The sequence below is a fragment of the Pleurodeles waltl genome, chromosome 4_1 (genome assembly GCF_031143425.1).
Source record: "Pleurodeles waltl isolate 20211129_DDA chromosome 4_1, aPleWal1.hap1.20221129, whole genome shotgun sequence".
Taxonomy (NCBI): domain Eukaryota; kingdom Metazoa; phylum Chordata; class Amphibia; order Caudata; family Salamandridae; genus Pleurodeles; species Pleurodeles waltl.
Window position 1 is genome coordinate 177,685 of NC_090442.1, and position 24,048 is coordinate 201,732.

General features: G+C 47.3%; 1 protein-coding gene across 1 annotated transcript in view; it reads left to right on the forward strand.

The window, feature by feature from the left end:
* The window catches only part of LOC138288389 (vomeronasal type-2 receptor 26-like), a gene marked incomplete at its 5' end in the record, with an annotated part of 512,420 nt that overhangs the window by 173,480 nt on the left and 314,892 nt on the right, over window positions 1–24,048 (forward strand). The window contains one exon of the mRNA XM_069229953.1: window positions 2,531–2,822. Within this exon, the coding sequence (XP_069086054.1) occupies window positions 2,531–2,822 (292 nt within the window). The remainder of the gene's footprint in view (window positions 1–2,530; window positions 2,823–24,048) is intronic.

Below are 24,048 nucleotides of genomic sequence, written 5' to 3' on the forward strand. Positions count from 1 at the left end.
TGACACAGGTGTTGGTTATGTTGCAAGTATTAATGTATTAATGTTGTTGCTGGTGTTGGTGTTAGTTTGGCACAGTTGTTGATTTTGTTGCAGGTATTGATGTTGCGTGTGCTGGTGTTAGTTATGGTGCAGGTGTGGGTACTGATGTTGGTACCCACTGACAGACTGGACAAAAACAGCCACAACAGCAGAGAACTTTTCAGCATCGTCAAGGAGTTCTCCAACCCCAACTTCTATCGCACGATCAGCGACCTCCACGACAGCTTCGGACACCAGACCCAACCAAACATCACCGAACCCGCACCCCTGGCCATCACCCTCAACAACTGGACCCACCTCAACACTGAAGAAACCAAATCCACCATGAAGTCGATCCACTCCGGCGCCCTTTCGGACCCCTGCCCTCACTTCATCTTTAATAAAGCCGACAACATCATCGCCCGCACCTCCAGGCTGTCATCAACTCTTCTTTTTCTTCTGCTATCTTCCCCGAATGCTGGAAACACGCCAAAGTCAACGCCCTACTAAAGAAACCTACGGCTGACCCGAGCGACCTGAAAAACTTCCGCCCCATCTCTCTCCTGCCTTTCCCAGCCAAGGTAATAGAAAAGACCGTCAACAAACAGCTGACCACCTTCCTGGAAAACAACAACCTGCTCGACCCTTCACAAACCGGATTCCGAACCAACCACAGCACGGAAACCGCCCTCATCTCAGTCACAGACGACATCAAAACCCTGATGGACAACGGTGAAACAGTCACCCTCATCCTCCTCGACCTCTCGGCTGCCTTCGACACTGTCTGTCACCGCACCCTAATCACCCGCCTCCGCTCCACCAGGATCCAAGGCCAGGCCCTGGACTGGATCGCCTCCTTCCTCTCAAACCTCTCCCAAAGAGTTTACCTCCCTCCGTTTCGCTCAGACCCCACCGAGATCATCTGCGGCATACTTCAAGGCTCATCGCTCAGCCAGACACTCTTCAATGTCTACATGAGCCCCCTCGCCAACATCGTATGCAAGCATGACATCATCATCACCTCCTACGCCGACGACACCCAACTTATACTCTCCCTAACCAAGGACCCCGCCAGCGCCAAGACCAACCTACAAGAGGGTATGAAGGACGTCGCAGATTGGATGAGGCTCAGCCGCCTAAAGCTGAGCTCTGGCAAAACGGAAGTCCTCATCCTCGGCAACACCCCGTCCGCCTGGGACGACTCCTGGTGGCCCTTGGCACCGCACTGACCCCCACAGACCACGCCCGCAACCTCGGCTTCATCTTGGACCCTCTTCTCACCATGACCAAGATGTCAACACCGTGTCCTCCGCCTGCTTCCTCACCCTTCGCATGCTCTGCAAAATCTTCAGCTGGATCCCCGCCGACACTAGAAAGACAGTGACCCACGCCCTCGTCACGAGCCGCCTGGACTACGCCAACACCCTCTACGCCGAGACCACCGCCAAACTCCAAAATCGCCTGCAACGCATTCAAAACGCCTCGGCCCGCCTCATCCTCGACGTACCCCGCAACAGCCACATCTCCGCACACCTGAGACACCTGCATTGGCTCCCAGTCAGCAAAAGGATCACCTTTCGACTTATCACCCACGCACACAAAGCCCTCCACAACAAGGGACCGGAATACCTCAACCGACGCCTCAGCTTCTACGTCCCCACCCGCCTCCTCCGTTCCTCCGGCCTCGCGCTCGCTGCCGTCCCTCGCATCCGCCGCTCCACGGCGGGTGGGAGGTCTTTCTCCTTCCTGGCAGCCAAGACCTGGAACTCCCTCCCCACCAGCCTCAGGACCACCCAGGACCACTCCGCATGCCGGAGACTCCTAAAAACCTGGCTTTTCGAGCAGCACTAACCCCCCCTTTCCCCTAGCGCCTTGAGACCCGCACGGGTGTCTAGTGCGCTTTATAAATGTTAATGATTTGAGTTGATTTGATTTGGTACTGGTGATGGTATTTGCACTGGTACTAGGTATGCTCCAACACAGCACCATAAACGGTAGTATACATAACATGTACAAATATGAAGAGGTTTGAGGGGGACAGGCTACCACTATGTGTAGAGGTCCAATATTACTGGCAGGTTCCTTTCTCATGGCTGTGGTTAGTACAATAGTTGTTTTTTTCAGCAGACTTGTTTCAAGTCTGGTGATCTTGTAGCTCTGTGACTTGCAAGTTGCGGAGATTCTTCATGTTTTCATGGGGTGGGGTGATGTGGGGTGGTGCACTGTTGGACCAGGGCACATTTCTCCCAGAATTTCTGATATGGATGGGGGAACTTTAAGGTGATCTGATGCTGCATACAGCAGGTGGAAGCAGCACATTTAGGTCATCAGAACCTAGGATGAAGCATAGAGAGCAAGGGAAGCTGCAGCACTGCTCTTGAATTGAGTAGCTTTTTACAACACAAAAACAAATACCTCCTGTACAGTTCATTACTCTATATTCTTGTTACTCTGCTCATATTGAAAACAGTGACAAAGCTGTAATTTTCTGATGTGTTTCCTGTTCTTTCAGGGCTTCATTTGAGAATCTTTTGCAGCTTCTGGTCTTCATCTATGCCGTGGAGGAGATTAACCGAAACCCCGTTCTTTTACCAAACCTCACCCTGGGGTACCATATATTTGACTCCTGTGACAGTGAGATGAAGGCTCTTCAGAGCACCCTGAGCATCATGTCTCAGCAAAATGAGGCAGTTCCAAACTACAGGTGTCAGAGCGAAGGTGCTCTTGTGGGCTTCATCGGCGACCTGTCCTCTTCAACCACCTACTCCATGGCCCAGCTCCTGGCGCTGTACAAGTATCCGCAGGTAGGCGCCCACCTCACTTCTCCTCTTTCAATGCTTTTCTTAGGACACTGCCGGTCATTCAGTACCAGGGGGCTCAGCTCAAGACCTCAGAGAGATTTCCTGTAATATGTTGCATCAGAAATGATGCTCAGGTCCTAAAACATTCTAAAAAACATCAATTTATCATTTGGATAACAGTGATATCATGTAACCTTGGACCAGGTTAGGCAAAGTGACCACTCGAAGCTACTTGTCTCGTACGTCCTGTGACATACAAAGGACCATATAACAGTCCCCATCACGTCCTGTGACTGTGAGCAGAAGGGAGCCATGAACCTGATTCCAACTAAATCATGATGTCTGCATTGTGTGCACTAACTACAGTGCATGCACTAACTACAGCACGTGCACTAACTACACTACATGCACTAACTACAGAATACTCACTAACTACAGCACATGCACTAAATACAGCACATGCACTAACTACAGCACATGCACTAACTACAGTGCTTGCACTAACTACAGCACATGCACTAAATACAGAACAATCTATCTACAGCATGTGCATTAACTACGGTGCTCGCACTATCTACAGCCTGTACAATATCTATAGCAGATACATTAACTACAGCCTGTGCACTATCTATAGTGCATGCAATAGCTACAGAATAAGCATTAATAACAGCATGTGCACTAACTACAGCGCATACACTAACTTCAGCACATGCACTAACTATAGCACATGCACTAACTACAGCTCACACTAGCTACAGCACATGCAGTAACTACAGCACATGCACTAACTACAGGGAAGTCTATCTACAGCACGCACAATACCTACAGCGCATGCATTAACTACAGCACATGCATTAAATACAGCACGCACACTAACTACAGCTCACACTATCTACAGCTCACACTAACTACAGTGCATGCACTAACTACAGCGCATGCACTAACTACAGCACATTCACCAACTACAGCAAAGTCTATCTACAGCACACACACTACCTACAGTGCACGCATTAACTAGCACGCATTAACTACAGCACATGCATTAACTACAGCACACACTAACTGCAGCTCACACTAACTACAGCTCATGCATTAACTACAGCACTTGCATTAATTATAGCCTGTGCACTAGCTATAGCACATGCACTAACTACAGCATAGACTTTATTTACAGCACACATACTAACTACAGCACATGCACTAACCACAGCTCATGCATTAACTACAGCACTTGCATTAATTGCAGCCTGTGCACTAGCTATAGCACATGCACTAACTACAGCATATGCTTTAATGACAGCATACACACTAACTACAGCACATGCACTAACTACGGCTCATGCATTAACTGCAGCACATGCATTAACTACAGCACTTGCATTAATTACAGCCTGTGCACTAGCTATAGCACATGCACTAACTACAGCATATACTTTAATTACAGCACACACACTAACTACAGGGCATGCATTAACTACAGTGCACGCATTAACTACAGCACATTGTTAAACCTGACAGCTGTAGGGTGGTCATCCCCCAACTTTTTACTTTTCCTCCTCTTCTTTTTCTGACCTCACTTTTGCTGGCTTTAGGTCTCTGGACACTTTCCCACTGCTAACCAGTCCTAAAGTACATGTGTTCTCTCCCTAAGAACATGGCAATATTGGCTCATACTAAGTTGGCATATTTAATTTACTTGTAAGTCCCTAGCAAAGTGCACCACATGTGCCCAGGGCCTGTAAATTAACGGATGCTAGTGGCCCTGTAGCACTGATTGTGCCACCCTAATAAGTAGCCCCTCAACCATGTCCTAGGCCTCCCATTGCAAGGCCTGTGTCCAGTGTCACTGTCACTTCGACTTGGCATTTAAAAGTACTTACCAAGCCTTAAACTCCCCTTTTTACACATATAAGTCACCCCCAAGGTAGGCTCCAGGTAACCCATAGGGCAGGGTGCTATGTAGCTAAAAGGCAGGACATGTACCTGTGTGTTTTTTGTGTCCTGGTAGTGAAACAAAAATCCTAAATTTGATTTCCACTACTCTGAGGCTAGCATTAGGATTCCCCTTATATACTTCTTGTGTGGTAGATTCTGATCGGAAAGGGGTGACCAGGTCATATATAGTATGGCCAGAATGGTAATAGTAAATCCTGCTTATTGGTGAGGTTGGGGTTTATAATACTATTTCAGAAATGCCACTTTTAGAAAGTGAGCATTTCTCTGCAATTAAAAAAACATCTGTGCCTTACAGCCTGTATCCAATCATTGTCTGGGCTGGGCTAGTTGAAAACCCCCTTGTTCATTTCACTCAGACAACCACAAACAGAGGACACTCAGTCACACCTGCACTCACCTGCATATTGAATGGGCTGGCAGGGTGAAGGGCCTAATGCAGGAAAGTACCATCTTGCCTGGCATGTTACCCCCATATTTCACTGTATATATGTTGTTTTAGTTATATGTGTCACTGGGACCCAGCCAGCCAGGGCCCCAGTGCTCATAAGTGTGCCCTGTATGTGATACCTGTGTTATGACTAACTGTCTCACTGAGGCTCTGCTAACCAGAACCTCAGTGGTTATGCTCTCTCATTTCTTTCCAAATTGTCACTAACAGGCTAGTGACCAATTTCACCAATTTACATTGGCATACTGGAACACCCTTATAATTCCCTAGTATATGGTACTGAGGTACCCAGGGTATTGGGGTTCCAGGAGATCCCTATGGGCTGCAGCATTTCTTTTGCCACCCATAGGGAGCTCTGACAATTCTTACACAGGCCTGCCACTGCAGCCTGAGTGAAATAACGTCCACGTTATTTCACAGCCATTTTACACTGCACTTAAGTAACTTATAAGTCACCTATATGTCTAACCTTTACCTGGTAAAGGTTAGGTGCAAAGTTACTTAGTGTGAGGGCACCCTGGCACTAGCCAAGGTGCCCCCACATTGTTCAGAGCCAATTCCCTGAACTTTGTGAGTGCGGGGACACCATTACACGCGTGCACTACATATAGGTCACTACCTATATGTAGCTTCACCATGGTAACTCCAAATATGGCCATGTAACATGTCTATGATCATGGAATTGCCCCCTCTATGCCATCCTGGCATAGTTGGCACAATCCCATGATCCCAGTGGTCTGTAGCACAGACCCTGGTACTGCCAAACTGCCCTTCCTGGGGTTTCACTGCAGCTGCTGCTGCTGCCAACCCCTCAGACAGGCAGCTGCCCTCCTGGGGTCCAGCCAGGCCTGGCCCAGGATGGCAGAACAAAGAACTTCCTCTGAGAGAGGGTGTGACACACTCTCCCTTTGGAAAATGGTGTGAAGGCAGGGAAGGAGTAGCCTCCCCCAGCCTCTGGAAATGCTTTGTTGGGCACAGAGGTGCCCAATTCTGCATAAGCCAGTCTACACCGGTTCAGGGACCCCTTAGCCCCTGCTCTGGCGCGAAACTGGACAAAGGAAAGGGGAGTGACCACTCCCCTGACCTGCACCTCCCCTGGGAGGTGTCCAGAGCTCCTCCAGTGTGCTCCAGACCTCTGCCATCTTGGAAACAGAGGTGCTGCTGGCACACTGGACTGTTCTGAGTGGCCAGTGCCAGCAGGTGACGTCAGAGACTCCTTCTGATAGGCTCTTACCTGTGTTGCTAGCCTATCCTCCTTCCTAAGTAGCCAAACCTCCTTTTCTGGCCATTTAGGGTCTCTGCTTTGGGGAGTTCTTTAGATAACGAATGCAAGAGCTCATCAGAGTTCCTCTGCATCTCTCTCTTCACCTTCTGCCAAGGAATCGACCGCTGACTGCTCTGGAAGCCTGCAAAACTGCAACAAAGTAGCAAAGACGACTACCTTGTAACGCTGATCCGGCCGCCTTCTCGACTGTTTTCCTGGTGGTGCATGCTGTGGGGGTAGTCTGCCTCCTCTCTGCACTAGAAGCTCCGAAGAAATCTCCCGTGGATCGACGGAATCTTCCCCCTGCAACCGCAGGCACCAAAAGACTGCATCACCAGTCCTCTGGGTCTCCTCTCAGCACAACGAGCGAGGTCCCTGGAACTCAGCAACTCTGTCCAAGTGACTTCCACAGTCCAGTGACTCTTCAGTCCAAATTTGGTGGAGGTAAGTCCTTGCCTCCCCACGCTAGACTGCATTGCTGGGTACCGCGTGATTTGCAGCTGCTCTGGCTCCTGTGCAATCTTCCAGGATTTCCTTTGTGCACAGCCAAGCCTGGGTCCCTGACACTCTAACCAGCAGTACACGACCTCCTGAGTTGTCCTCCGGCGTCGTAGGACCTTCTTTTGTGACTTCGGGTGAGCTCGGGTTCACTCCTCTACATAGTGCCTGTTCTGGCACTTCTGCGGGTGCTGCTTGCATTTGAGTGGGCTCTTTGTCTTGCTGGACGCCTGATCTGTCTCCTCACGCAATTGCCGATATCCTGGTCCCTCCTGGGCCACAACAGCATCCAAAAACCCTAACCACGACCCTTGCAACTAGCAAGGCTTGTTTGCGGTCTTTCTGCACGGAAACACCTCTGCAAGCTTTTTCACGACGTGGGACATCCATCCTCCAAAGGGTAAGTTCCTAGTCCTCTTCGTTCTTGCAGAATCCACAGCATCTACCATCCAGTGGCAGCTTCTTTGCACCCACAGCTGGAATTTCCTGGGCATCTGCCCACTCCCGACTTGATCGTGACTCTTGGACTTGGTCCCCTTGTTCCATAGGTACTCTCATCTGGAAATCCATCATTGTTGCATTGCTGGTGCTGGTCTTCCTTGCAGAATTCCCCTATCACGACTTCTGTGCTCTCTGGGGAACTTAGGTGCACTTTGCACCCACTTTTCAGGGTCTTGGGGTGGGCTATTTTTCTAACCCTCACTGTTTTCTTACAGTCCCAGCAACCCTCTGCAAGGTCACATAGGTTTGGGGTCCATTCGTGGTTCGCATTCCACTTCCAGAGTATATGGTTTGTGTTGCCCCTGTACCTATGTGCTCCCATTACAATCTATTGTGACTGTACATTGCTTGCATTGCTTTCTATTGCTATTACTGCATATTTTTGGTATTGTGTACATATATCTTGTGTATATTTGCTATCCTCATACTGAGGGTACTCACTGAGATACTTTTGGCATATTGTCATAAAAATAAAGTACCTTTATTTTTAGTATATCTGTTTATTGTGTTTTCTTATGATATTGTGCATATGACACCAGTGGTATAGTAGGAGCTTTACACGCCTCCTAGTTCAGCCTAAGCTGCTTAGCTAAGGTACCTTTTCTATCAGCCTAAGCTGCTAGACACCTCTTCTACACTAATAAGGGATAACTGGACCTGGTGCAGAGTGTAAGTACCCCTTGGTACCACTACAAACCAGGCCAGCCTCCTACACCTAACACTTACATTTCAAAGGCTAGTGTCCTGCCCTCACACAATGGAGTGCCAAACCCCCTACTGGGACCCTGGAAGACAGGACCGTACTGAAAGGGGAACTTCTGCACTTCAAAACCACTCTTTGAAGTCTTCCTACTTCAAATTCATTTTTGGGTATATAAACTGGGTCCTTGACCCCACCAACGCAGACACTTCTGGACCTAAACCTGCAACCTGTCAAGAGGAACTGCCTGGCTACCTAAAGGACTCATCTAGGCTCCTTCCGTAAGAAGGACTGCTACCCTCTGACTTTGCTGAGAAGCGCTCTCCAAGGGCTTGGATTGAGCTTGCCTCCTGTTTTCTGAAGTCTCAGGGCCAAACAGACTTCATCTCTTAAGGAAATTACATGTGCACCGAAAATTGACGTACAGCCTATCAGAAACAACACACAGCCATTTTGCGACTAAGAAATCACTGCACAGCTGAACCGGATGGATGCAGGGCCGACTTCCCAAGTGAAGACTCGATGCAGTGCCTGCCGTGCGACAGAAAATTTGATGCACAGCCGAACCAGTACGAGGCAGCCATTTCCCTGAATGGAAAATTGACGCAGCTCCTACTGTGTGACAGGAAGTTTGACACATCACCACACTGGATTGACACAACACCGATGACATCTTAAGGCATGCCCAGGATTTCCCTGCATAGTCCTGGGTGTCAAAAAGATCCAACCATTGCAGTGCGGAACCAAGACTACATGCCGAAAAATGCTGCAAAGCCCATTGCAGTGTGGAAAGAATTGTTGCATCATCTGTGCTGCGTCAGAAAATCTGACACACACCTTATTTTTCCAAACATCTCCTCCTCTGTGGTCTCCGTGTATGTAATTTTTTACACAAACCAGGTACTTTGTGTATCCAAGAGACAACTGTTGATTCCCAAGATTTAAGACACTTTTTAATTGTGCAAAAAGTGATATTTCAACTTGTGCTTATTGAATCTTTATAATTTTGACCTTATTTTAACCATATGAATACTGTCAATTATTCTAAGCCTGTGTGGTGTATTTTTGTGGTGTTTTCACTGTGTTACTGTATGATTTATTGCACAAATACTTTACACATTGCTTTCTAAATTAAGCCTGACTGCTCAGTGCCAAGCTACCAGAGGGTGGGCACAGGATAATTTGGATTGTGTGTGACTCACCCTGATTAGGATTGTGGTCCCTACTTGGACAAGGGAGTATATGTCTGCCAACTAGAGACCCCATTTCTAACAGAAATGCATTAACTACAGCCTGTGCATTATCCATTGCGCATGCACTAACTACAGCATATGTATTAATTACAGCAAGTGCACTAACTACAGCACACTCATTATCTACAGTGCATGCACTAACTATAGTGCATAGACTGAGTACAGTGCATGCACTCACTATAGCACATGCATTAAGTACAATACATGCACGCTTACAGGCTCTGCATTACCCACAGCATGTGCATTAACTATAGCACACACACTAACAACAGGTCATGCATGTTAGAAATGGGGTCTCTGATTGGCAGTCAGTATACACTCTGTCCAAGCAGGTACCCTCCCTCTAGTCAGGGTAAGGGAGAGACACACCTTGGATAACCACGCTCACCTCCTTGGTATTTTGGCTCAAGCAGGCAGGCTTATCTCAGAGACACTGTGTAAAGTATTTGTACCAACACACACAGTAATTTAGTGAAAACACTACAAAATGGACACCATTTTAGAAAAATAGGTAATATTTATCTAAATCAAACAAGACCAAAATGACAAAAATCCAACATACACAAGTCAAGATAGGAATTTTCAAAATAATAAGAGTCTTATTCCATAGAAAACAATCTGGACTGCTACATTGTTGCTACACAAAGTACCTGGTTTGCATAAAAAATAAAGCTGCATGGGAGAGCATGTGTTGGAAAAGTCAGTCAAGCGTCGATTCCTTACTCGTAAGTGAGGCCATGCATCGTTTCTTCTCTGGTTGGGTCTGCAATGTGTTTTTTTTCTCCCTCGCAAGAGAGCGATCCGTTGATTCTGGACAGGCACCTTAGATGCGCGCAGGCTCTTGTCCATTTTTTACACCCAGCGATGTTGCGTGAGAAATCCGTTCGAAGGGTGTTAGAAAACCATGCTGAATGGGGATTGCATCATTATCAGCAGCCGCAAGTGGGCGTTGCATCATTTCTCCAGCCGCGATGCGCCGATCTCCCAGCTGCCATGTATGGTGGATCGATTTTAGCTGTGAAGCGGTGGTGTGTGGTTTTTCAGCCGTGTTGCAGATGGTGTATCAAAACTTTCCCCGCACGGAGGTCTGTGCGTGGATTTCTATCCATTTCCACAAGCTTCACCTTTCAATGGCCCAGGGACTGGATGAAGCACCACTTAGCAGTGCTGGAGTCTCACCAGAGAGTCCAGGTGCTGGTAGAAGAAGTCTTTGATGGCCCTGAAACTTCAACAACAGGTGGCATGCTCAGTTCAAACCCTTGGACATTCTTCTCAAGCAGGAATGCACAACAAAGTCCTTGTCTTTGTCCCCTTTCTCAGGCAGAAGCAGCAACTGCATGATAGCCCAACAAAGCACAGTCACAGGCAGGGGCAGCACTTCTCCACAGCTCTTCAACTCTTCTCCTTGGCAGAGGTTCCTATTGAAATCAGACGTGATCTACAAGTCAAGGGTTTTATGTCCACTACTTATACCCCTTTCTGCCTTTGAAGTGGGCAAACTTCAAAAGAAAGTCTCTGTTGATCACAAGATCCTGCTTTGCCCAGGCCTGGCCCCAGACACACACCAGGGGATTGGAGACTGCATTGTGTTAGGGCAGGCACAGCCCATTGAAGTGTAAGTGACCACTCCTCCCTCCACTCTAGCTCAGATGGCTCATCAGGATATACAGGCTACACCCCATCTCCTTTCGTGTCACTGACTAGAGGAGATTCAAAAACAGCCCACATGTCAATCTGACCCAGACAGGGAATCCACAAACCAGCAGGGTCGTCACAGAATGGTTAAAGCAAGAAAATGCCCACTTTCTAAAAGTGGCATTTTCAAACTAACAATCTTAACAACAGCTTCACTAAAAAAGGTATTTTTAAATTGTGAGTTCAGAGACCCCAAACTCCAAATTTCTAGCTGCTCTAAAAGGGAATCTGCACTTTAAGGGCATTTAAAGGCAGCCCCCATGTTAACCTATGAGAGAGATAGGTCTTACAACAGTGTTATCTGAATGGCAGTATTTCACTCTTTGGACATGTAAAACACACCAGTACATGTCCCACCTGTAACATACACTGCACCCTACCCATGGGGCTACCAAGGGCCTACCTTAGGGGTGACTTAATTGTAGAAAAAGGGAAGGGAAGGTTAGGTCTGGCAAGTAGGTACACTTGCCAGATCCAACTGGCAAGTTAAAGCTGCACACACAGACACTGCAGTGGCAGATCTGAGCCATGTTTACAGGGCTACTCATGTGGGTGGCACAACCAGATATGCAGGCCCACTAGTAGCATTTAATCTACAGACCCTGGGCACCTCTAGTGCACTTTACTAGGGACTTACTAGTAAATCAAATATGCCAATCATGGAAAAGCCAACAAAACATACAGTTTACACAGGAGCACTTGCACTTTAGCACTCGTCAGCAGTGGTAAAGTTCCCAGAGTGCCAAAACCAGCAGAAACAAAGTCCAGCACACAGTCAAAACAGGGGAACCAGAGGCAAAAAAGACAGGGGAGACAACGCCAAGGATTCTAGGTCTAACAATTGTAGGAGGCTGGACTGGCTTGTAGTGAGTACCAAGGGGTACTTACACCTTGCACCAGGCCCAGGTATCCCTTATTAGTGTATAGGGTGTCTAGCAGCTTAGGCTGATAGATAATGGGAGCTTAGCAGAGCAGCTTAGGCTGAACTAGGAGACGAGTGAAGCTCCTACAGTACCACTAGTGTCACTTGCACAATATCATAAGAAAACACAATACACAGATATACTAAAAATAAATGTACTTTATTTTCATGACAATATGCCAAAGTATCTCAGAGTGTACCCTCAGTATGAGGATAGCAAATATACACAAGATATATGTACACAATACCAAAAATATGCAGTATAGTCTTAGAAAACAGTGCAAACAATGTATAGTTACAATAGGATGCAATGGGGACACATAGGGATAGGGGCAACACAAACCATATACTCCAAAAGTGGAATGCGAACCACGAATGGACCCCAAACCTATGTGACCTTGTAGAGGGTCGCTGGGACTATCAGAAAATAGTAAGGGTTAGAAAAATAGCCCTCCCCAAGACCCTGAAAAGTGAGTGCAAAGTGCACTAAAGTTCCCCAAAGGACAAAGAAGTCGTGATAGGGGAATTCTGCAGGAAAGACACAAACCAGCAATGCAACAACAATGGATTTCCAAACAAGGGTACCTGTGGAACAAGGGGACCAAGTCCAAAAGTCACAAGCAAGTCGGAGATGGGCAGATGCCCAAGAAATGCCAACGGTGGGTGCAAAGAAGCTGCTACTGAACAGTAGAAGCTTAGGATTCTGCAGGAACGACAAAGGCTAGAAACTTCCCCTTTAGAGGATGGATCTCCTACGCCGTGGAGAGTTGTGCAGAAGTGTTTTCCTGTGGAAATACAGCCAACAAGCCTTGCAAGCTGCAAATCGTACGGTAAGAGTTTTTGCGTGCTGCTGTGGCCCAGGAGGGACCAGGATATTGTCAATTGCGACTGGAGATAGCGGGGTGTCGAGCAAGACAAGGAGCCCTCTCAAAAGCAGGCAGCACACGAAAAAGTGCCAGAACAGGCACTTCGAAGAAGAGTGAAATGGTGCTCACCCGAAGTTGCACAAAGGAGTCCCACGCCGCCGGAGGACAACTTAGAAAGTCGTGCAATGTAGGTTAGAGTGCTGTGGACCCAGGCTTGGCAGTGCACAAAGCATTTCCACCGGAAGTGCACGGAAGCCGGAGTAGCTGCAAAAGTCGCGGTTCCTAGCAATGCAGTCTGGCGTGGGGAGGCAAGGACTTACCTCCACCAAACTTGGACTGAAGAGTCACTGGACTGTAGGAGTCACTTGGACAGAGTTGCTGGAATCAAGGGACCTCACTCGCCGTGCTGAGAGGAGACCCAGAGTACCGGTAATGCAGTTCTTTGGTGCCTGCGGTAGCAGGGGGAAGATTCCGTCGACCCACAGGAGATTTCTTCGGAGCTTCTAGTGCAGAGAGGAGGCAGACTACCCCCACAGCATGCACCACAAGGAAAACAGTCGAGAAGGCAGCAAGATCAGCGTTACAGAGTTGCAGTAGTCTTTTTTGCTACTTTGTTGCAGTTTTGCAGGCTTCCAGGGCGGTCAGCAGTCGATTCCTTGGCAGAAGGTGAAGAGAGAGATGCAGAGGAACTCTGATGAGCTCTTGCATTCGTTATCTAAAGAATCCCCAAAGACAGAGACCCTAAATAGCCAGAAAAGAGGGTTTGGCTACCTAGGAGAGAGGATAGGCTAGCAACACCTGAAGGAGCCTATCAGAAGGAGTCTCTAACGTCGCCTGCTGGCACTGGCCACTCAGAGCAGTCCAGTGTGCCAGCAGCACCTCTGTTTCCAAGATGGCAGAGGTCTGGAGCACACTGGAGGAGCTCTGGACACCTCCCAGGGGAGGTGCAGGTCAGGGGAGTGGTCACTCCCCTTTCCTTTGTCCAGTTTCGCTCCAGAGCAGGGCTAAGGGGTCCCTGAACCGGTGTAGACTGGCTTATGCAGAAATGGGCACCATCTGTGCCCATGAAAGCATTTCCAGAGGCTGGGGGAGGCTACTCCTCCCCTGCCTTCCCACCTTTTTCCAAAGGGAGAGGGTGTAACACCCTCTCTCTGAGGAAGTCCTTTGTTCTGCCTTCCTGGGCCAAGCCTGGCTGGACCCCAGGAGGTCAGAAACCTGTCTGAGAGGTTGGCAGCAGCAGCAGCTGCAGTGAAACCCCTGAAAAGGCAGTTTGGCAGTACCCGGGTCTGAGCTACAGACCCGTGGGATCATGGGATTGTACCAACAATGCCAGGATGGCATAGAGGGGGAAATTCCATGATCTTAGACATGTTACATGGCAATATTCTGAGTTACCATTGTGAAGCTACACATAGGTAGTGACCTATGTGTAGTGCACACGTGTAATGGTGATCCCGCACTCACAAAGTCCGGGGAATTTGCCCTGAACGATGTGGGGGCACCTTGGCTAGTGCCAGGGTGCCCACACACTAGGCAACTTAGCACCCAACCTTTACTAAGTAAAGGTAAGACATATAGGTGACTTATAAGTTACATAAGTGCAGTGAAAAATGGCTGTGAAATAATGTGTGCAATATTTCACTCAGACTGCAGTGGCAGGCCTGTGTAAGAATTGTTTAGAGCTCCCTATGGGTGGCAAAAGAAATGCTGCAGCCCATAGGGATCTCCTGGAACCCCAATACCCTGGGTACCTCAGTACCATATACTAGGGAATTATAAGGGTGTTCCAGTATGCCAATGTGAATTGGTAAAATTGGTCACTAGCCTGTTAGTGACAATTTGGAAAGAAATGAGAGAGCATAACCACTGAGGTTCTGGATAGCAGAGCCTCAGTGAGACAGTTAGTCATATACACATGTAACACAGTCAGGCACACTTATGAGCACTGGGGCCCTGGCTGTCAGGGTCCCAGTGACACATACAACTAAAACAACATATATACAGTGAAAAATGGGGGTAACATGCCAGGCAAGATGGTACTTTCCTACACAACCCCCCCCCAAACGAAGGACAGTAAGACTAATCATTACCAGATGGGTCTTCATTGTCTAAGTAGAAATATCTGGAGAGTCCATCTGCATTGGAGTGGGTACTCCCAGGTCTATGTTCCACTGTATAGTCCATTCCCTGTAGGGATATGGACCACCTCAACAATTTAGGATTTCCACCTTTCATTTGTTTTAGCAAAAGTAGAGGTTTGTGGTCTGTCTGAACAATGAAGTGAGTGCCAAACAGGTATGGCCTCAACTTCTTCAGTGCCCAGACCACAGCAAAGGCCTCCCTCTCAATGGCAGACCAACACTTTTCTCTAGGGGTCAACCTCCTACTAATAAAAACAACAGGTTGATCCTGGCCCTCAGAATTAAATTGTGATAGGACTGCCCCTACTCCTAATTCAGATGCATCAGTTTGGACATAGAATTTTTTAGAGTAACAAGGGCTTTTCAGGACAGGTGCAGAGCACATGGCCTGCTTCAGCTCCTGAAAAGCTTTCTGACAGTTTGCTGTCCATAATACCTTCTTAGGCATTTTCTTGGAAGTGAGGGCATTAAGAGGGGCTGCAATGGAGCCATAGTTCTTAATGAACCTCCTATAGTACCCAGTGAGGCCTAAAAAGGCTCTCACCTGAGTCTGAGTAGTGGGGGAACCCAATCTATAATAGTCTGGATTTTCCCCTGCAGTGGTGCAATCTGTTCTCCACCAACCAGGTGTCCTAGATAAACCACCTTCCCCTGCCCTATCTGGCACTTTGAAGCCTTGATAGTGAGGCCTGCCTTTTGCAGGGCCTCTAAAACTTTCCATAGGTGGACCAGGTGATCATCCCAACTGGAGCTAAAGACAACTATATCGTCCAAATATGCTGCACTAAAAGCTTCCAGCCCTTGCAGGACTGTGTTCACCAACCTCTGAAAAGTGGCAGGTGCATTTCTCAATCCAAAAGGCATTACTGTAAATTGATAATGGCCTCCAATGGTTGAAAATGCAGTTTTAGCTTTAGCATCTTCTGATAATTTGATCTGCCAATACCCTGCAGTCAAATCAAAAGTGCTTAGATACTTGGCAGATGCCAGTGTATCTATGAGCTCATCTGCCCTGGGTATAGGGTGAGCGTCAGTTTTGGTTACCTGGTTGAGACCTCTGTAATCTACACAAAACCGCATTTCATTCTTCCCATCTTTGGAATGGGGTTTTGGTACAAGTACCACAGGAGAGGCCCATGGACTTTCAGAGTGCTCAACCACTCCCAGTTCTAACATTTTCTGCACCTCTTGCTTTATGCAGTCTCTGACATGGTCAGGCTGCCTATAGATTTTACTTTTGACAGGCAAGCTGTCTCCAGTATCTATAGTGTGCTCACACCAAGAAGTGGTACCTGGCACAGTAGAGAAGAGTTCAGAAAACTGACCCAGGAGATTTATGCAGTGGTCTTTCTGCTCAGCAGTAAGACAATCTGCCAGTACAACACCTTCCACCAGAGCATCTTGTTCTGTGGAAGAGAAGAGATCAGGTAGAGGATCACTGTCTTCTTCCTGTCCCTCATCAGTTGCCATGAGCAGGGTGAGATCAGCCCTGTCATAGTAGGGTTTCAGGCGATTGACATGGAGTACCCTAAGGGGACTCCTGGCAGTGCTTAAGTCAACTAAGTAGGTGACTTCACCCTTTTTCTCCACAATTGTGTGAGGTCCACTCCATTTATCTTGGAGTGGTCTTGGGGCCACAGGCTCCAAGACCCACACTTTCTGCCCTGGTTGGTACTGAACCAAAACAGCCTTCTGATCATGCCATTGCTTCTGGAGCTCTTGGCTGGCCTGAAGGTTTTTACTGGCCTTTTTCATGTACTCAGCCATCCTTGATCTGAGGCCAAGTACATAATCTACAATATCTTGTTTTGGAGCTTTTAAAGGTTGTCCCCAACCCTCTTTGACAAGTGTTAGTGGACCCCTAACAGGGTGTCCAAAGAGGAGATCAAATGGGCTGAAGCCCACTCCTTTCTGGGGTACCTCCCTGTAGGCAAAAAGGAGGCATGGTAACAGGATATCCATTCTCCTGCGGAGTTTTTCAGGGAGACCCATAATCATGCCTTTGAGAGTTTGATTAAATCTCTCCACCAGTCCATTTGTTTGTGGATGATAGGGTGTAGTGAACTTGTACGTTACACCACACTCCTTCCACATGGCCTTTAAGTAAGCAGACATGAAATTGCTTCCCCTGTCTGATACCACCTCTTTTGGGAAGCCCACCCTGGAAAAGATTCCCAGGAGGGCCTTTGCCACTGCAGGAGCTGTAGTGGTCCTAAGAGGAATGGCTTCAGGGTATCGTGTGGCATGGTCCACTACCACCAAGATAAACCTATTGGCTGAAGCAGTAGGAGGGTCAAGGGGGCCAACTATGTCAACCCCTACCCTTTCAAAGGGAACCCCAACCACAGGCAGTGGAATAAGGGGTGCCTTTGGAGTGCCACCTGTCTTGCCACTGGCTTGACAGGTTTCACAGAACTTACAAAACTCTTTTGTGTCCTCAGACATTCTAGGCCAATGAAACAAGGGAACAAGCCTGTCCCAAGTTTTCATTTGCCCCAAATGTCCAGCTAGGGGAATGTCGTGAGCAAGAGTTAGGAGGAACTTTCTGTACTCCTGAGGAATCACTAATCTCCTGGCAGCTCCAGGTTTAGGATCCCTTGCCTCAGTGTACAAGAGGTTGTCCTCCCAGTAAACTCTGTGAGAGTCACTGACATCCCCATTAGCCTGTTTGACATCTTGCTGTCTTAGACCCTCTAATGTGGGACAGGTCTGCTGTGCCACACTCAGCTCCTCCCTGGCAGGCCCCCCTTCACCCAAAAGCTCAGCAGTGTCTGCTTCCAGCTCCTCTGGTGTAGGTTTAGCACAGGGAGGGAATTCTTCTTCCTCAGAAGTAGAATTCACTGTAGAGGGAGGGATAATAGGTAGTGCTTTACTTCTACTGGCCCTAGCTTTAGGGAGCACTTGGTCCATTGTTCCAGGATCCAAGTCACCCTGTCCTTTTTGCTTTTTGGCCTGAGCCCTGGTTAAAGCAAAAATATGCCCTGGGATGCCCAGCATTGCTGCATGGGCCTCCAACTCCACATCTGAACAAGCTGATGTCTCCAAATCATTTCCTTGTAGACAGTGTACAGGTAAATCTGAGGCTACCACAACTTTCTTTGGACCAGTAACCCCCCCCCCCCAGTTGAGATTTACAACAGCCATGGGGTGGCTAAGTGTGTTGTTGTGAGCATCGGTTACTTGGTACTGGTGACCAAGTAGGTGTTGTTCAGGGTTGACCAGTTTCTCAATTACCATAGTAACACTGGCACCAGTGTCCCTGTAGGCCTGAACCTCAATACCATTTATTAGGGGTAGTTGCTTGTACTTATCCATGTTAAGGGGACAAGCAACCAAGGTGGCTAAATCAATAGCCCCCTCAGAGACTAACACAACCTCTGTGGTCTCCCTAATCAGACCAACTACAACTAAGTTACCAATAGTGAGCCCAGCTACTCCCTTGGATTGGCTATTAGTAGGTTTGCTCCCACCACCACTGCCATTAGTAGGGATACTAGGTGTAGCAGTAGGGGTTGTAGTGGTAGGAGGCTTGGTGCTTTTCTTTGGACAATTGGGATCTCTTGTCCAATGGGCTTTTATTTTACATAAATAGCACCATGGTTTCTTTTCTTTGTTTTGATTTGAAGAGGATTTGGGCCCACCACCCCCACCAGAGTGTTTTTGTGGGCCTGATGAAGACTCATTTTTAGATTTGTCCCCACCTGTAGGAGGCTGGACTGGCTTGTAGTGAGTACCAAGGGGTACTTGCACCTTGCACCAGGCCCAGTTATCCCTTATTAGTGTATAGGGTGTCTAGCAGCATAGGCTGATAGATAATGGTAGCTTAGCAGAGCAGCTTAGGCTGAACTAGGAGACGAGTGAAGCTCCTACAGTACCACTTAGTGTCACTTGCACAATATCATAAGAAAACACAATACAGAGATGTACAAAAAATAAAGGTACTTTATTTTTATGACAATATGCCAAAGTATCTCAGTGAGTACCCTCAGTATGAGGATATAATTATACACAAGTTATATGTACACAATACCAAAAATATGCAGTATAGTCTTAGAAAACAGTGCAAACAATGTATAGTTACAATAGGATGCAATGGGGACACATAGGGATAGGGGCAACACAAACCATATACTCCAAAAGTGGAATGCGAACCACGAATGGACCCCAAACCTATGTGACCTTGTAGAGGGTCGCTGGGACTATTAGAAAATAGTGAGAGTTAGAAAAATAGCCCTCCCTAAGACCCTGAAAAGTGAGTGCAAAGTGCACTAAAGTTCCCCAAGAGACAAAGAAGTCGTGATAAGGGAATACTGCAGGAAAGACACAAACCAGCAATGCAACAACAATGGATTTCCAAACAAGGGTACCTGTGGAACAAGGGGACCAAGTCCAAAAGTCACAAGCAAATCGGAGATGGGCAGATGCCCAAGAAATGCCAACAGTGAATGCAAAGAAGCTGCTACTGGACAGTAGAAACTTAGGATTCTGCAGGAACGACAAGGGCTAGAAACTTCCCCTTTGGAGGATGGATCCGCCACACCGTGGAGAGTCGTGCACAAGTGTTTTCCCGTGGAAATACAGCCAACAAGCCTTGCTAGCTGCAAATTGTGCAAAAAGGGTTTTTGGATGCTGCTGTGGCCCAGGAGGGATCAGAATGTCGCCAATTGTGTCTGGGGACAGAGGGGTCGTCGTGCAAGACAAGGAGCCCTCTCAGCAGCAAGTAGCACCGCAGAAGTGCCAGAAACAGACACTACGAGAATGTGTGAAACGGTGCTCGCCGAAGTTGCACAAAGGAGTCCCACGTCACCGGAGACCAACTTAGAAAGTCGTGCAATGCAGGTTAGAGTGCCGTGGACCCAGGCTTGGCTGTGCACAGAGGATTTCCGCTGGAAGTGCACGGAAGCCGGAGTAGCTGCAAAAGTCACGGTTCCCAACAATGCAGTCTGGCGTGGGGAATTAAGGACTTACCTCCACCAAACTTGGACTGAAGAGTCACTGGACTGTGGGAGTCACTTGGACACAGTTGCTGGATTCAAGGGACCTCGCTCGTCGTGCTGAGAGGAAACCCAGGAGACCGATAATGCAGTTCTTTGGTGCCTGCGGTTGCAGGGGGAAGATTCCGTCAACCCACAGGAGATTTCTTCGGAGCTTCTAGTGCAGAGAGGAGGCAGACTACCCCCACAGCATGCACCACCAGGAAAACAGTAGAGAAGGCGGCAGGATCAGGGTTACAGAGTTGCAGTAGTCGTCTTTGCTACTTTGTTGCAGTTTTGCAGGCTTCCAGCGCGGTCAGCAGTCGATTCCTTGGCAGAAGGTGAAGAGAGAGATGCAGAGGAATTCTGATGAGCTCTTGCATTCGTTATCTAAAGAATTCCCAAAGACAGAGACCCTAAATAGCCAGAAAAGAGGGTTTGGCTACCTAGGAGAGAGGATAGGCTAGCAACACCTGAAGGAGCCTATCAGAAGGAGTCTCTGACGTCACCTGCTGGCACTGGCCACTCAGAGCAGTCCAGTGTGCCAGCAGCACCTCTGTTTCCAAGATGGCAGAGGTCTGGAGCACACTGGAGGAGCTCTGGACACCTCCCAGGGGAGGTGCAGGTCAGGGGAGTGGTCACTCCCCTTACTTTGTCCAGTTTCGCACCAGAGAAGGGCTAAGGGGTCCCTGAACAGGTGTAGACTTGCTTATGCAGAAATGGGCACCATCTGTGCCCATGAAAGCATTTCCAGAGGCTGGGGGAGGCTACTCCTCCCCTGCCTTCACACCTTTTTCCAAAGGGAGAGGGTGTAACACCCTCTCTCTGAGGAAGTCCTTTGTTCTGCCTTCCTGGGCCAAGCCTGGCTGGACCCCAGGAGGGCAGAAACCTGTCTGAGGGGTTGGCAGCAGCAGCAGCTGCAGTGAAACCCCTGAAAAGGCAGTTTGAGCTACAGACCCGTGGGATCATGGGATTGTACAAACAATGCCAGGATGGCATAGAGGGGGCAATTCCATGATCTTAGACATGTTACATGGCCATATTCGGAGTTACCATTGTGAAGCTACACATAGGTAGTGACCTATGAGTAGTGCACGTGTGTAATGGTGTCCCCGTACTCACAAATCCGGGGAATTTGCCCTGAACGATGTGGGGGCACCTTGGCTAGTGCCAGGGTGCCCACACACTAGGTAACTTAGCACCCAACCTTTACTAAGTAAAGGTTAGACATATAGGTGACTTATAAGTTACATAAGTGCTGTGAAAAATGGCTGTGAAATAATGTGTGCATTATTTCACTCAGGCTGCATTGGCAGGCCTGTGTAAGAATTGTCAGAGCTCCCTATTGGTGGCAAAAGAAATGCTGCAGCCCATAGGGATCTCCTGGAACCCCAATACCCTGGGTACCTCAGTACCATATACTAGGGAATTATAAGGGTGTTCCAGTATGCCAATGTGAATTGGTAAAATTGGTCACTAGCCTGTTAGTGACAATTTGGAAAGAAATGAGAGAGCATAACCACTGAGGTTCTGGATAGCAGAGCCTCAGTGAGACAGTTAGTCATATACACATGTAACACAGTCAGGCACACTTATGAGCACTGGGGCCCTGACTGGCAGGGTCCCAGTGACACATACAACTAAAACAACATATATACAGTGAAAAATGGGGGTAACATGACAGGCAAGATGGTACTTTCCTACAACAATGCACTAACTTGTCATAATGTAAATACATTATTATTACTTAGGAAGATGATGGTTAGTAAACCTTCTAGTCCTCAGCAACAATCCTTTACAGTGTTCAGTATGGAGTGAAAAACTCTGTACAGTAAATTACAAAAACATATGTATCTGTCATCAAATTTTATAGGAAAGACAAGAATATCTGCATTCCGATTCATAAATCTCACTTCTCACTAGTGTGAGATCCCCATTATTTCAACAAACAAGCAGTGTTATTATTATGAGAACTGATGAACTAGTGCTAGGATGAAGTCCCACATCCTGGAAGCAGAGCGGAACAAGCTCCCCTGCCTGATGTTTTTCTGTCATGGCCGTGGAAGCCTGTGTCCTACCTTGGGGTCTGGGGGTGATTGTGTGATATGTTATCAGACCTGTCATAAGATGGACTCTTACATCCAGGATGCTTTGCAATGATGACAGGTGAATGAAAAGAATGTCAACAGGTGGAGCTTCTGTAGTTTATAAAGAAGGGATAGATGGTGCCAGTGTGTATTTGCCATTCCCATGATGTAAGCCTTGTTAACAGGGATTGTATCCATGTTTAAGCTCCAGGACTTGACATGTTCAGTGAGTTGTGGCTTGAAACTGCCCAGGTTTATCTCTGGAAGAACCTATTGCATTTTGCAGATACTGGTGATGGGTATGAGTTCTACCTTGTCAAGGTTCAACTTGGTCAGGCCTTGGGAATCTACATTTGAGGGGGTAAAAATATGGTCCAGTCTGTACTTTGTCGGCCTTGGAACTTGGGTGCCCTAGTTTTAAATCCTAGCCTTCTAACTTGGCAAGAAATTCAGATTTTCCTAGCTTTAGTAAAGGAAAGTCTAGATTTTATTAAAGACACGGAGGCGAGTATTATGCTTTCCTTTCTTGCTTTATTCAAATAGCAGCCAAGATGAAAACTAAAAAACTACACATCCCATGAACATAGGGAAGAAAGAAACAGATGATGTCATATCAAGGCAACCAATAATAAACCAGTATGCACCATAACTATCTTCACTACGAACAGCAAGTCCTCTTTTCTTGCTAGAGCAGGTCAAAACTGACGGAATAAAGGAATAATAACCACAATAATGGAAAAAGCCATTAATAACGAGAAAATGTCTTTAGCCAAGTCCAAAGAAGAGAACTGGAAATCACAGTTTCTGGATAACATGAACCGATGAACTTGTGGAGTGTCAGAAGGAGCAACTTGTCGAAGAAGGCTAGAACATCTAGGAGCAGTATCTTCAGGATGAAGTAGCTGGTGCAGGAGAAATCGGCACTGTAAAAGAAAGGGAGGGTTAATAAAAGCGGTGGGATAATACTCGCCTCCGTGTCTTTAATAAAATCTAGACTTTCCTTTACTAAAGCTAGGAAAATCTGAATTTTATTACAAGAACGGAGGCTCCTATTATGCTTGTTTAAAGCATATTAACAACTGAATCAACCACCGAAGTAATAGGCTTGCAATAAAAGGTTCTAAACGTGGTAACACAAGACCAATCTGCCGATCTAAGAATGTCCTCCAAGCGAGCTCCAGAGTTAAGGGCCTTAGAAGCCATGGCACCTCTGGTAGAATGTGCTCCGAAAGTGTTCGTATCAATGCCCGCAAGAGACATAACCCACTTAACCCAACGAGCTAGAGTGGGAGAGGAAACAGGTTTATGAGGTTTAGCAAAAGAAATCAACAACTGGGAAGAGGAGGACGTTCTTAAATCTGCAGTTCTAGCAATATAACTTTTTAAACAGTTCCCAACACATAATTTAGGGTGTAAAGGAAAATACGGGTAATGAACTATTGAAATATTAGTCTTGGTTCTTCTATGAACTCTAAAAGACACATTAGAAGGAGAGAACTGGACGGAAGAAACGTCCAGAGCTCTGACATCAGACACACGCTTCAAGGAAACCAAACATAACAACATAGTCAATTTTGCAGAAAGAGACTTCAAAGAAAGTAAATCATTATCAAGCCAAGAATTGAAAAGATTCAAAACCAAATTGACGTCCCATAAATGTGTATATTTAGGAGCAGGGGGATTAGAAAATCTTACTCCCTTTAAAAGACGACACACCAAAGGGTGTTCTCCAATCGGCCTTCCATCAATGCGAACGTGTTCCGCAGAAATGGCTGATCTATAAGTATTTACTGTTCTATAAGCTTTCCCTTGAGAGGCAAGAGATGCTAAAAAATTGATGATTAGAATTATATCGGCTGAAACGGGATTTAAATTCCTGTCCAAACACCAGCCACACCAGACCATCCAAGCAGATCTGTAGGCCT